Here is a 12,155-nt window from a genome sequence, read left to right on the forward strand (position 1 = left end):
CATAAGAGTAATCAAGCAAAGCGATGATTCAGTCCATTCTTAATACAGAGACTATAGGGGAGTGTTAATGTGCTTTTGTGCTCAATATAGGCAGTGCTTACTTGGTCTGTGTTCGACTGGTAAAACAGTTTTAAAATACAGATTACTCCACAGAAATGTGTGAAAAGGAGCCATTGACAGTCAAGAAGTCACAGTCAAGAAATGTAAAAACATATTATTCAAAAAGTATACAATGTATTCCATGTGACTGAGTTGTTCTTGAGATAGAATCACACAAAAACAGTGAAACTCTGTAAACTTTACTGTAACTTCATTGAAATGTGAAGAACCCTTTGCTTTACGAAAGTCACGTTACAGGTTTACTACACCAGTAATACGAAAGAAAACAGCAGGTGTAGTGCCTTTGTTTTCTTAGATGTCTCAATCCATCAATGTGATTGGCTAGGTGTCAAAACCAGACTGTCTGCATATCTCAGGTCCACAATAGACTACTGAGCTAAAGCCTAGGTGTGAATGCTGGGAGCTAAAACGAGTCTTCAGGCGGTTCTAAAACGTGTGAGCATGGTTCACCAAACCACCTGCGCTCCGCAAATATGTTGTTGAGAATAGTCTTTAACTACATTTGCTGTACTGTAGAATGGTAATAGGTTTCCAAAAAAAACTTGTCAGAGTGACAAACATCAACGTCTACGTACCGAAAAAATAACACGTTTCGGTCATTAAACCAAAAAAGAAATTGTGAGAGGGTGATGCACATTATTCACATTCCCTTGCTCCATGTACAACAATAGAAAACAAACATGGTATACATATGTTATGAACAAGAACTATGACAAGTGATCCAAACAGACTCCTCTTTGTGACATAGAACACACACAACACACAGGTAAGCACAACATGCCGGTAGAACGTCACTGTGTATTTTCTCAACCCCATGGTTCTGCTAGTGCCACTCGTCTTCACACGCTCATGTCAACCGGGCTGTTCCTCCACTCTCCAAACTGGAGAGTCTGGAGGTTTTCCCTCCTCCTGACTTTGGAACTAGCGTGCAACTCTGAGGCAGTAAGAGAGAGAAAGAGACGGACAGAGAGAAGGTTGAGAAAGAGCATAGAGACAACAGAAGAGAGGGAGGAAGAAAGACAGAGAGTGGCAGAAAGACAAGAACAGAGAGGGGGGGAGTGAGAGGAAAGGGGAAAGAGAGACAGAGGAAGAGTTAGACAGTCAGAGACAAAGAGAAAGAAAGAAAGAAAGACATGTGGGTATGGAGATATTCTGTCAGACAGAGTATAACCTCGTCCCCATGCTATTGTACACAGCACAAATAAGCCTGGGATATCAATGATTCAAAGTTGGCCTTAGTGGGTGTGACCATAGAATTCTATAGGAGTGATCTTACTGAGTAAAGTATTCGTCATCATTTAATTTGAGCGAATCACACGACTGCGAGGCGTGACTCCAAATGGAGGCAAGACACGTATGGAAGACACGTACGAGAGAGGGTTAGGGGGAAGGTGCTGTGGGAAATGATTGGTTGGTAGATTAAGCCAATGCCTATGCGCTGGGAGTTTCTCCTGGCCTTTCTATTTGCTAACAAAAGCCAAGTTTTACTCTTTGGCCCACCAGACTCTTTGTGCATTAAGGCAAAAGTGTCTGGGAACGACATTAGACAGAATGTGGTGTAGACTCCTGTCTGCAGCTCTGTGTTGGTTGCTAGGTAACAGCAGTTCTTATAGTCCTCTCCAGGTGGTAGCTAGGTTACACCATTTCGCAGTAATCTGTGGATGGTTGCTAGGTTACACCAGATAACAGTGTTCTCTTCCTGTTAGAGCTAGGTTACATCGGCTTGCAGAGCCCCCTCCGTGCTGGATGCTATGGTTACACCAGTTCGTCCAGTAGTGTTCCTATGCTGTGACGCTGTTCTGGGGGTCCTGCGATAAGTTTGTTACACATGGGGCACACACAGCGCACCTCCAGCCATTTCACCAGACACCTGAGAAACACACCGAAATTGTATAATTTGTTAAACATTACAAGTAAGTATAATTGTTGACATCACAAAGGATACATATATAACATTGAGTCTAATTGATGACATCACAGAGCAACCTGGTTCCATTTTCTATTATTCCGTATGTAAATCCGATACACTCAATTTAGTATGATAAGTATTCATTTGTGGAAGTCCATCACGTATTTCGTATGAATTACAGTTTGTATTATATGTTACGAATTTGCAAAACTTACTATATGTTAACGTTTGCAAGACGTATGATATGTTTACGAATTCTAGCTAGGTGGCTAAAATTAGCTAGCTGGCTAATGTTAGCTAGGCTAGGGGTTAGGGGTTAGGGTTAAGGTTAAGTTTAGGAGTTAGAGTTAAGGTTAGGGGAAGTGTTAGGTAAAAGGGTTACGTTAGGGTTAGGGGAAGGGTTAGCTAACATGCTAAGTAGTTGCAAAGTAGATAAAAAGTAGTAAGTAGTTGAAAAGTTGCTAATTAGCTCAAATTCAAAAGTTGTCCGTAATGAGTTTCAAATTTGCAACCTTTGGGTTGCTAGATGTTCGCCTTATAATCCCCCCCATCCAATGCCCCTACTTTCGTTTTTGCCTTAAGTAACCATCTGTCTTATGTAACCATACTAAACGTAACATATCATACTAATTTGAGTGTCCCGGATTTACATTTACTATGTTATGTCTAGTCAATGAGACCAGGCTGCACACAGGGTGCGCCTGTAAAATTCAGTCTAATTGATGACATCACAAAGGGTGCATTTGAAAAATTCTGTGTAATTAATTACATCACAAAGGGAATCCCAGAAAAAGAGAGAATATCTGAGAAATAAAAACAATGTTTCACATCAAAGGGCTTGAAATGGGATACACTAAAGCAGGGATGGGCAACTTTGATGGCGGTGGGTGCCACAAAATATCTGAACTCATTATGAGGGGCCGCAGTTGCTTGCTGATCTGCATATCCACATCATTTTTAAGATATCTGAGTGAGACTGACAAACAAAATTAATGTGGGCCCCCCAGCCGGTAATTCGACCCTGATAACAAGTTTAGATAGCTGGCCTCTAAACTAACTTAGCAATCTAAAAAATGTTAGCTGACATGGGCTAATTGACTGACTGTCAGTGACTGACATAAGAAGAGAAAAACTGCTGATGCACAACCAAATTTCACCTTGTGTATTCTACTATTCTAACTCACAACAGTATGTTGAGACTGACTGAATTCCACATTTTTTTGAAATTGATCTGAGGGACCTCTAAAAAGGGGCGGGCCGCCAGCTGCCCATCCCTGCCCTAAAGCAATCGTTATCAGAGATACCTCTCTAGTCAGGCAAGTACTGTCTTCCTGTGACCTGGATACATTTAATAACTGTTGGTATGTCAGTGAAATCACTCCATTCAAAACCCCCAAGAGCTGTGTGCTGACTGTAGAAATGAATGGATGTGGACCTCCTGCCTCCTAATTTGGTACTCACTTCCTGTGAAAGGCATGTTGGCATGGCAACACACCCAGCTCGTCTTTGACTTTGAAGTCTTCCAGGCAGACAGCACACGTCTGCTGTGAGAGTGACACGGGCAGAGGAGAGAAGAGACAGGATAGGACAGGTTTAGAAAGCAAGAGAGAGAGAACAAGAGAACGAGGGCCAGAGAGTGGCGCATGGGAAGAAAGAGGAGACAGAAAAAAAGGGTAGGTTGAGGCAGAGAGCGAGAGAAAGAGAGAGTGAGAGAGAAAAAAGGATGAGAGAAGAGAGGTGGAGAGGTGTTGAGGTGGCATCAGATATGTTTGATTATGTCCCTCTATTAAGATTTAGACAGACCTCATCATACCTTTTCACAATCAATAACAAACGGTAGATATAGTATTCTTACCCCATGAAGATTCAACTTCTTAGGATCTCCTTTTAAAACAACCTCTCTGTAGCCAAACCTCTCACCCTGGGCTTGGTGTCGTAGTTTACTGTGGGTGAACAAACACACAAAGACCAACCATTTAGAGATGGTCTACTGTATATCATTAGCAATATACTTTTTTTACAAGCAGTCCCAGTCCCCTAGAGACACAGAACTCAAATCAATCACTGTGCTTTTATTGGTTGGAGCAGTAAAGGTTCAATCCCACCAGTCGAAAATGAATTACATTGGTTTCCATTTCAAATGATGGTATTGGGCTCCCGAGTGGCACAGCGGTCTAAGGCACTGCATCTCAGTGCTAGAGGCATCACTACAGCCCTGGTTCAATTCCAGGCTGTATCACAACCGGCCATGATTGGGAGTCCCATAGGGCGGCGCACAATTGGCCCAGCGTCGTCCGGGTTAGGGTTTGGCCGGGGTAGGCCGTCATTGCAAATAAGAAATTGTTCTTAACTGACTTGCCTAGTTAAATAAAGGTTAAATAAATACAAATAAAATCCCTGAATATAGCATTAAGGCCTTTCCATCCCACCTAAGGACAACTCCCGATTGAAACACTGGCCCATGCATCCTGTGGTTTGACCGTATGGCTTTACACTCTAGCCATGAAGGTAAATTAGGTCCTGAGAAATATCTAAGACCCCTCATGCACTCTTTCCCCCAGTTCACTACATTATTTTAGGCCTGGGATAACTCCATGCATATAAAGCAAGTATCCTCACATTGTTGTATATGGCACAATGTTAGCAGTGATCAACAATAACAATAACCTGATCAAAACAACTGCTTTAGTGTTTTGCTGGGCTGCATACATGCAGGCACGTGTACCCGTGTAAAAAACACAGCCATAACAAGGACCCACAAAATAACCACCATAACAGACACAGTTAATTAAATGGTAAAGATCTGAGTTGGAAAAAGTGTCTGTGTGTGTGGTAAACAATTTGGCTTTGACAATGTGATTCGTTATCTACAGGTAAATATTTACATGGCCATACAGAGAATCACATACCCAATTTGAATTCTTATGAGTTCATATTCAAAATGGCAGTTAATTAACAGTCTATCGCTCACACTTTCTCAAAAAGTATTAACACAGTTTTCACAACAATATCAAAACTTCTCTATTGACTACCCTCTCTCCCTCCCTTTCTCCTCTGATCTATAGCACTATGAACTATACTGGAAAAAAAATATAAACGCAACATATAAAGTGTTAGTCCCATGTTTCATGTGCTGAAATAAAAGATCCCAGAATTTTCTATACGCACAAAATGCTTATTTCTCTCAAATGTTGTGCACACATTTGTTTACATCCCTGTTAGTGAAAATGTCCCCTGCCAAGATTTTCCATCCACCTGACAGGTGTGGCATATCAAGAAGCTGATTAAACAGCATGATCATTACACAGGTGCACCTTGTGCTGGGGACAATAAAAGGCCACTCTAAAAGGTGCAGTTTTGTCACACAACACAATGCCACAGATGTCTAAAGTTTTGAGACATCTGTGTGCAATTGGTATGCTGACTGCAGGAATGAACACAAGAGCTGTTGCCAAATAATTGTATGTTAATTTCTCTACCATAAGCCGCCTCCAACATCATTTTAGAGAATTTGGCAGTACGTCCAACCAGCCTGACAACCGCAGACCACGTGTAACCACGCCAGCCCAGGACCTCCACATCCGGCTTCTTCACCTGGTCTTCACCTGGTTTCCGGGTGGCTGATCTCAGACCAGCCACCCGGAAAGCTGATGAAACTGATGAGTATTTCTGTCCCTTGATTCTTCTAGTCAGAGCTATTTGGTTTTGCTGTTAAATGAACCCCAGCTTTTATAACGATGGACCCTCCTTACACTGTGGCAGGCAGCTGATACAAGTCAAGCAGAGAAACTACAGATACACACACACACACACACACAGAGAGAGAGAGAGACAAACACACATGCACACACCTTACTGTCTCTCAAATAAATTACAATGAAACACATCTCAGCTCCTTGGAAAAGTTCATGGCTAAAACATGACAGTTTCCAGACATCTCCGCTCCAAGATAATGGTACAGTAGACCTTGAGCTGTTCCATTCCCAGACTGAAACAAGGTTTTTCTACTAAGTTTTTATTGGGGGCAAAGTTAAGAGACTTGCTAGATAACTACATAGATAATACACAATACAGTGGTATCTAGGCAACTGGTCTAGTTTATACAAGGCATAACCTGATGTCTAAGACTCACAATGGATCATTTGATAAAACAGAGAACAGAAGAGATAATGTCATTGATAAAAAGGCAATTTAAGCTGCTCAATTCATTTAAATTCCTTTCTTGTTTTGCCATAAAATAAACCATATTAATAAGTGAATATACAATCTGACTATGGGATGTATCAACAATGAAAAATTAGTATTGGCACACATGAATGTCAAGAGGATGAAGGAAGATATGAATTTGCTCAAAACAAATGAGGATGTAGTGCGCTTGCCCGGTAAGTGCTCTGGCCTTTCCCCCTTAATCGCTTCAGTGGGGTTTCCTTTAACAGAAACACAAAGACCTTTACAATGCCCCCATTCCTCACAATAACCCCTCACTACTTACACACATGCTCGTCAAAGACACACATCTACATAGAAATAGAGTACATTTTTATGCACATCTTCTCACCAATTAAATCCATGCAGAGAAGGTTGGTCCACCCGTGTGTGTGTGTTTGTGTGTGTGTGTGTGTGTTCTCTGCAGCTTCTCAAGTGTGTGTTGTATGTAGCATTCAAGCCAGTCGATGACCAGCTCAAAAGGTAGCGGGGTGAGGGGTAGGAGACAGGAGGAAGACAGGAGGAAGGGGAAGACAGGAGTAACTGTGGGGGAGAGGGGAAGGTTGACCATGGAGGATGAATAAGACATGGACAGGCTGACAGAGAGGTATTTTTGTGAGCCAGGTCACAGGACCCCTGCCTGCAAGTCTGAACTTCATTTCACATCACGCAATAGGTAAATATTCATTCAGCCTAATTGTGTGCAGAATTGTTTTTAGCAGTTTAATTAATTAGGGATTTCATTTTGTTCCTGGAATTGGATTGATTGACCTAATTGACCTCTGATATTTCGAATAACTCTTCAACGAAAGAAAACAACAACGAAATCTCTCTCTCTCTACCCCCCTCTCTCTCTCATAGTACTTCCATGGATTGGAATCAATATCCATGCCTCTTAGCTTCATTTACTCAGAATGAGAGGCGATCCTTCATTTACTGAAAGGCTTGGTGTTTCAGGTTTATTTTCTCCTGTCAGATTACTCGACTCTGCCGGAAGCAATCAATACCAGACACTGTGATGTCTGTCTAATCCTCCACACACACCACACACACTCCCTTACTCACTCACTCACTAGCACACCAGCTCCAGTATCTCCTCTACAGCTGAACTCTAGGTGGACTAGGCTTAGTGTCGTGAACGAGACCAGGTTGATTGTCTTTGTTTTTGGTTAGTCTCGTGACAATGTTTCTGTGTAGTCATAGCAGTCTCATCGTGAATGGACATGTCAAAGGGGAGTGGAGAATGTTAGGGAACAGTGATAAACTGGAGAGATAATTATAGGTTGCTCTAGTTCTGAACAGACACAAAGGGACTCATCCAGCCGTTATACATTACATCTCTATGAATAATGATGACACAAACACATTACTAACAGAGAATGAGAGCATATATCATTAGTGTGTGTGTGTGTGTGTGTGTGGAGAGAGAAAGCTGTGAATACAGGGCTAAGGTCTTATTCCTCTGTTTAGGGAATGTATATTAGAAGTGTGTGTGTGTGTATATAAAATCAGAGGTTGTTTCATGAAGCGCAGGGTGGGGGAGTAAAGTAGAGAGAAAGAGAGGGACAGAGAGAGATAAAGCTCTTCACAGATAGTGTTCTTGTCTGTGTATTCATATCTGTTCACAGTTGACATCACTTGTGACTCCTCCGCAGACTTGAATGTGGGTCTTATATGAATGCCTCTCTGTCTGTGTGTGTACATACTAGCTAAATTACTGTTTTATGAGAGGAGCCCCCCATGACCAATTTTGTCACTCTCCAGAGGCACCCCATTGCCATGGCACCAGAGCCAGCAGATGCAGAGAGAACTCTGCTTTAACAGTCTCATTCTAAAACTGTCCCCCTGCTCCAACAATCCAGAACTTCTCCTCTATTCTGATGTAACAGTGTAGGTTCCGTCCCTCTCTTCGCCCCAACCTGGGCTCGAACCAGGGACCCTTGCACACATCAACAACTGACACCCCACGAAGCATCGTTACCCATCGTGCCACCAAAGCCGCGGCCCTTGCAATGCAAGGGGAACAACCACTTCAGGTCTCAGAGCGAGTGACGTCACTGATTGAAACGCTATTAGCGCACACCACCGCTAACTAACTAGCCATTTCACATCGGTTACACTAACATTCTAAATCTAGAACTGTGCCCTAGTTGGCACTAATATTTTTAAGGTCTCCCTGTGGCTCAGTTGGTAGAGCATGGTGTTTGCAATGCCAGCCTGGTGTGTGCAATGCCAGGGTTGTGGGTTCGATTCCCACGGGGGGCCAGTACAAAAAAAATGCATGAAATGAAATGTATGCATTCACTACTGTAAGTCGCTCTGGATAAGAGCGTCTGCTAAATGACTAAAATGTAAAATGTAATGTCCTCATTCTGAACTGAGCGGATTGCTCAATGAGCCATAAGTGTGCAAGACACCATTTTCATAAACGGCAAAAGCTTGGGCACTGGGTAGTAATGGCTTTGGTACATTTAATGAGAGGTTTAAGAACTTCACTCACACAAAGTCTGTACTGCTGCCTCCTACAATCAAATCTTCTATCCAAATATTAATCAGCCCATAACACAAGCACTCATCTGTGCTGCTGGTTTTCAAGAAAAATAAACGGACAACAACAAACACCAATAAGCACACGCAGGTCAGTCTGTGTAGAGGAAATGTTAGACACTATACAGACACATGCATAGACACATGGTGGATGCCAAAGTTCCATCCTCTGGACCTGCTCTTAGAAATCTTCCGATCATAAGTATTTTCATTTAGGGGGCATGTTAGAATTTCTATACCAGCTGCATTCAGCCACATATTTCATTTACTGATGGTGAATACTAGTAGCTACGTGTAATGGTATCAGCCAATTTAATAGCATATGTTTTTTCTGTATCCTATCGTATGTAACATGTTGTGCACAGATGCATTGTAGGCCTGTCATTGTATGTAATTCTAATCTCCTGACCTACAGAATGAGGATATACTAGCCTCTTTGCCAGTCTGTTTCCACTTCCAGCTCTTTTGTCATTGTCACGTTATTATGGCTCTGCAGGTCCAGTACTAGTCTGGATGATACCAAACCCAACATCCTCTGACTTCTCTCTTGCTGTTGTACCCTGTGGGTCGCGTCAGCCAGGCTAATACAGTACCTCTTACGGTATAGGGTAATGAAGAGAGGCCTTAACTGGAGCTCTAACTGAGCGTGGAAATTCGCCTCCAGGAATTCAATCAGTAAATGTCATGAAAAGTCATGTCAAGTCCATGGGAAACAACTCTGATATTGTCAGGAGTGTTTGGCATGATATTCAGAGCAGACCAAACGAGCCTGACAGGCATTTTCTCAGTGTGCACCCTGATGGAGCCTTTACATGAGAAACATGTAGAAATGTTTTTATTTTAAAATGGTCATGACATTCATGACATTCATGACATTCAGTCCAAGTCAAGATATCTCAGAATAACATGTGCACACCAATATATAGTTATATATTTTATAAATGCTAAAAATTAGAAAGCTAATTTTATGGAAAAAAATTTACAAATATACTTGAACTAGCCAAACACTGGACGGACTACTGAGAGTCTGAAGAAAAGGTGTGAATTCCGAGCATCTTCATTCTCCAACCAAACCACTTTGAATTTCACCACAGTTATTTCTTAAAACATCAAGGAGATTACATGAAAGTTGCAGAGCTATGGCAAGGATCATGAACAAGCAAGCAAACAGCATTAATAAGAAAGCAATTAGATTACATGACAAATAATAAAGGGGTTAATTATTGAAAAAGCAATAGCATGTCAAACCCAACTTGAGTGGCCCCCTAAGAGCTTTAGTCGATAGCAAGTGCACTGCATAAATATAATATGAGTGTGGGAATAAATAATTGATTGATAGATTAAACACGTAAAATGACTACCAGTTTAGAGCTGCAATATGTAACTTTTTGTGGGACCTGACCAAATTCACATAGAAATGTGAGTTATAGATCAGTCATTCCAGTGGAGGCTCCTCCGGGAATTTCATAAACATTTCAATTGTAAAACATTAAAAAAATATACTAGATATAATCACCACCAAATAACTGATTAAAACACACTATTTTGCAAAGAAGGTTCAGTAGGTTCATTAGCCTCAACAGGACTCTGTAGGGTTGCGCCATGGTGTAGCCAGAGGACAGGTAGATTCCGTCCTCCTCTGGGTACATTGACTTCAATACACCCCCCTTCCATAGACTTACACAGTAACTTCCGGAGGACGCCCTCCAACCTATCAGAGCTCTTTCAGCATAAACTGACATGTCCACCCAATCAAAGTTTCAGAGAATGAATCTAGTACTGAAAGCATAAACTACAGCTAGCTAGCACTGCAGTGTATACAATGTGGTGAGTAGTTGACTCAGAGAAAGACAATAGTTGAACAGCTTTAAACAAACACATTTCTCCCAAAATTGAGAAACAAGAGAGAAAGTCATTTTTTTTCACTTTCACTTACTTAGCTAGCAAATGCAGCTAGCTAGTTTAGCCTACTGAAACACCCTGCTCAAATAGAGGGATGCTATGTTAGCTAGCTAGCTGGCTATGACTTTCCAACACAACACTGGAACTCTTCCAAGTCAAGGTAAGCTAATGTATTGCCACCGGGGCCCGCTGGTGTAACTGCTTATTGACTGTATACTAATGTTACTGCAAGATTGTAGCAGGTTTACTAACGTGTCAGTTATATTAGCTATGCTGACTATAACGTTACTTTAGCAAATATGGTGACAATGATGTAGGCTGTGTGTAGCGGTTTGGCTTGGAACGTTTTTTTTTTGCCTGGTCGCATACAGCTGATGTGTTGTGCATCGAAGTCCACCAGTGAAGGGAAGAGGTGAGAGGAGGAGAGTGTATAGATGCAACAAGGAATACAACATGGCTGCTATGAAAGTGAACTGTGTTTATGCTTGATCAAGGGTGTATTCATTCTGCCGATTCTGTAGAATTTCTTTTTTAAACAGAAGCAAACGGAACAAAACAGGGATAAACATACCTGAATTTGTCCAATAAAAACTTGTTTGCAATTGTTGGACTAATGATTACACTCTCTATCAGCTAGATGCATGCAAGAGTGTGCAAGGCAGTATTGAATGTCATGGTTTGTCCATGCGTCACTCACTGTCTGTGACCTCATATTTGTCTGTCAACCTGTGTGCACCTACATACATTGTAAACTTTCATGTAGTAGCCTAAACCTATCGCTGTTACATTGAACTGGGTGAATGGAATAGGAATGAGAGTCATCCAAAATGCTGTAATAGAAGTAAGGCCATGCTCATGAAAAGAAAAATCATCCTCCCTCATCTTAAATGGCACTGACCGCCACTGTGTCATTCTCATGGAAAGCAAGTCTAAGAAGCAGTAGATCTGTTCTGTGTGCTATTGCTATGCTTTCCATTCTTACATTTCATTTTTGCGTCTTTTACTTTCGGTTTTGTTCACCAGCTTCAAACAGCTGAAAATACAATATCTTTGGTTATGGAAAATATATTTCACAGCGGTTTAAAATGGTACAATGGTTCTCTACACTATACTTGCTTGTTATTTTTAAATAAACTGAAATTAGGTGAACTACAACCAGGAAATGGCGGAGCGATTTTTGCATAGTGTACCAATACATGTTGCAATTTAAATGTAACCAATCCTACTGGAAAGCCATAGGATTCCATTGTGACCCAAATAGCTTATCGTCCATTCGACCTATAGCCTATTGTGGACCAGGGCTTCAATTACCCTAACTCAATATCAACAATTTAAAATAGGCTGCTAAAATCATTCCAATCCAGATTACAAGGTTTTGGGAACATGAGGAAGCCTGGGAGTGGGAGGGAGGGAAGGGAGAGCGCATCTACACAGCTCCAGGGAACAGTGTAACTTCTTCGCAAAACAGTAC

At 41.6% G+C, this 12,155-nt stretch overlaps 1 protein-coding gene across 1 annotated transcript; it reads right to left on the bottom strand.

Annotated features, from left to right (window-relative positions):
- Nucleotides 1–1,195: 1,195 nt before the first annotated feature.
- LOC115164042 (RING finger protein 122-like) lies at nt 1,196–11,931 on the bottom strand. Its single transcript, XM_029716172.1, has 4 exons — nt 11,911–11,931; nt 3,885–4,016; nt 3,491–3,573; nt 1,196–1,990 (listed from the first exon to the last, which is right to left on the bottom strand). The coding sequence occupies exons 1-4, from the start codon at nt 11,929–11,931 to the stop codon at nt 1,876–1,878; spliced, it is 351 nt and encodes a 116-aa protein (XP_029572032.1). The 3' UTR covers nt 1,196–1,875.
- Nucleotides 11,932–12,155: the final 224 nt, after the last annotated feature.

Source organism: Salmo trutta, chromosome 27, assembly GCF_901001165.1.
Source record: "Salmo trutta chromosome 27, fSalTru1.1, whole genome shotgun sequence".
Taxonomy (NCBI): domain Eukaryota; kingdom Metazoa; phylum Chordata; class Actinopteri; order Salmoniformes; family Salmonidae; genus Salmo; species Salmo trutta.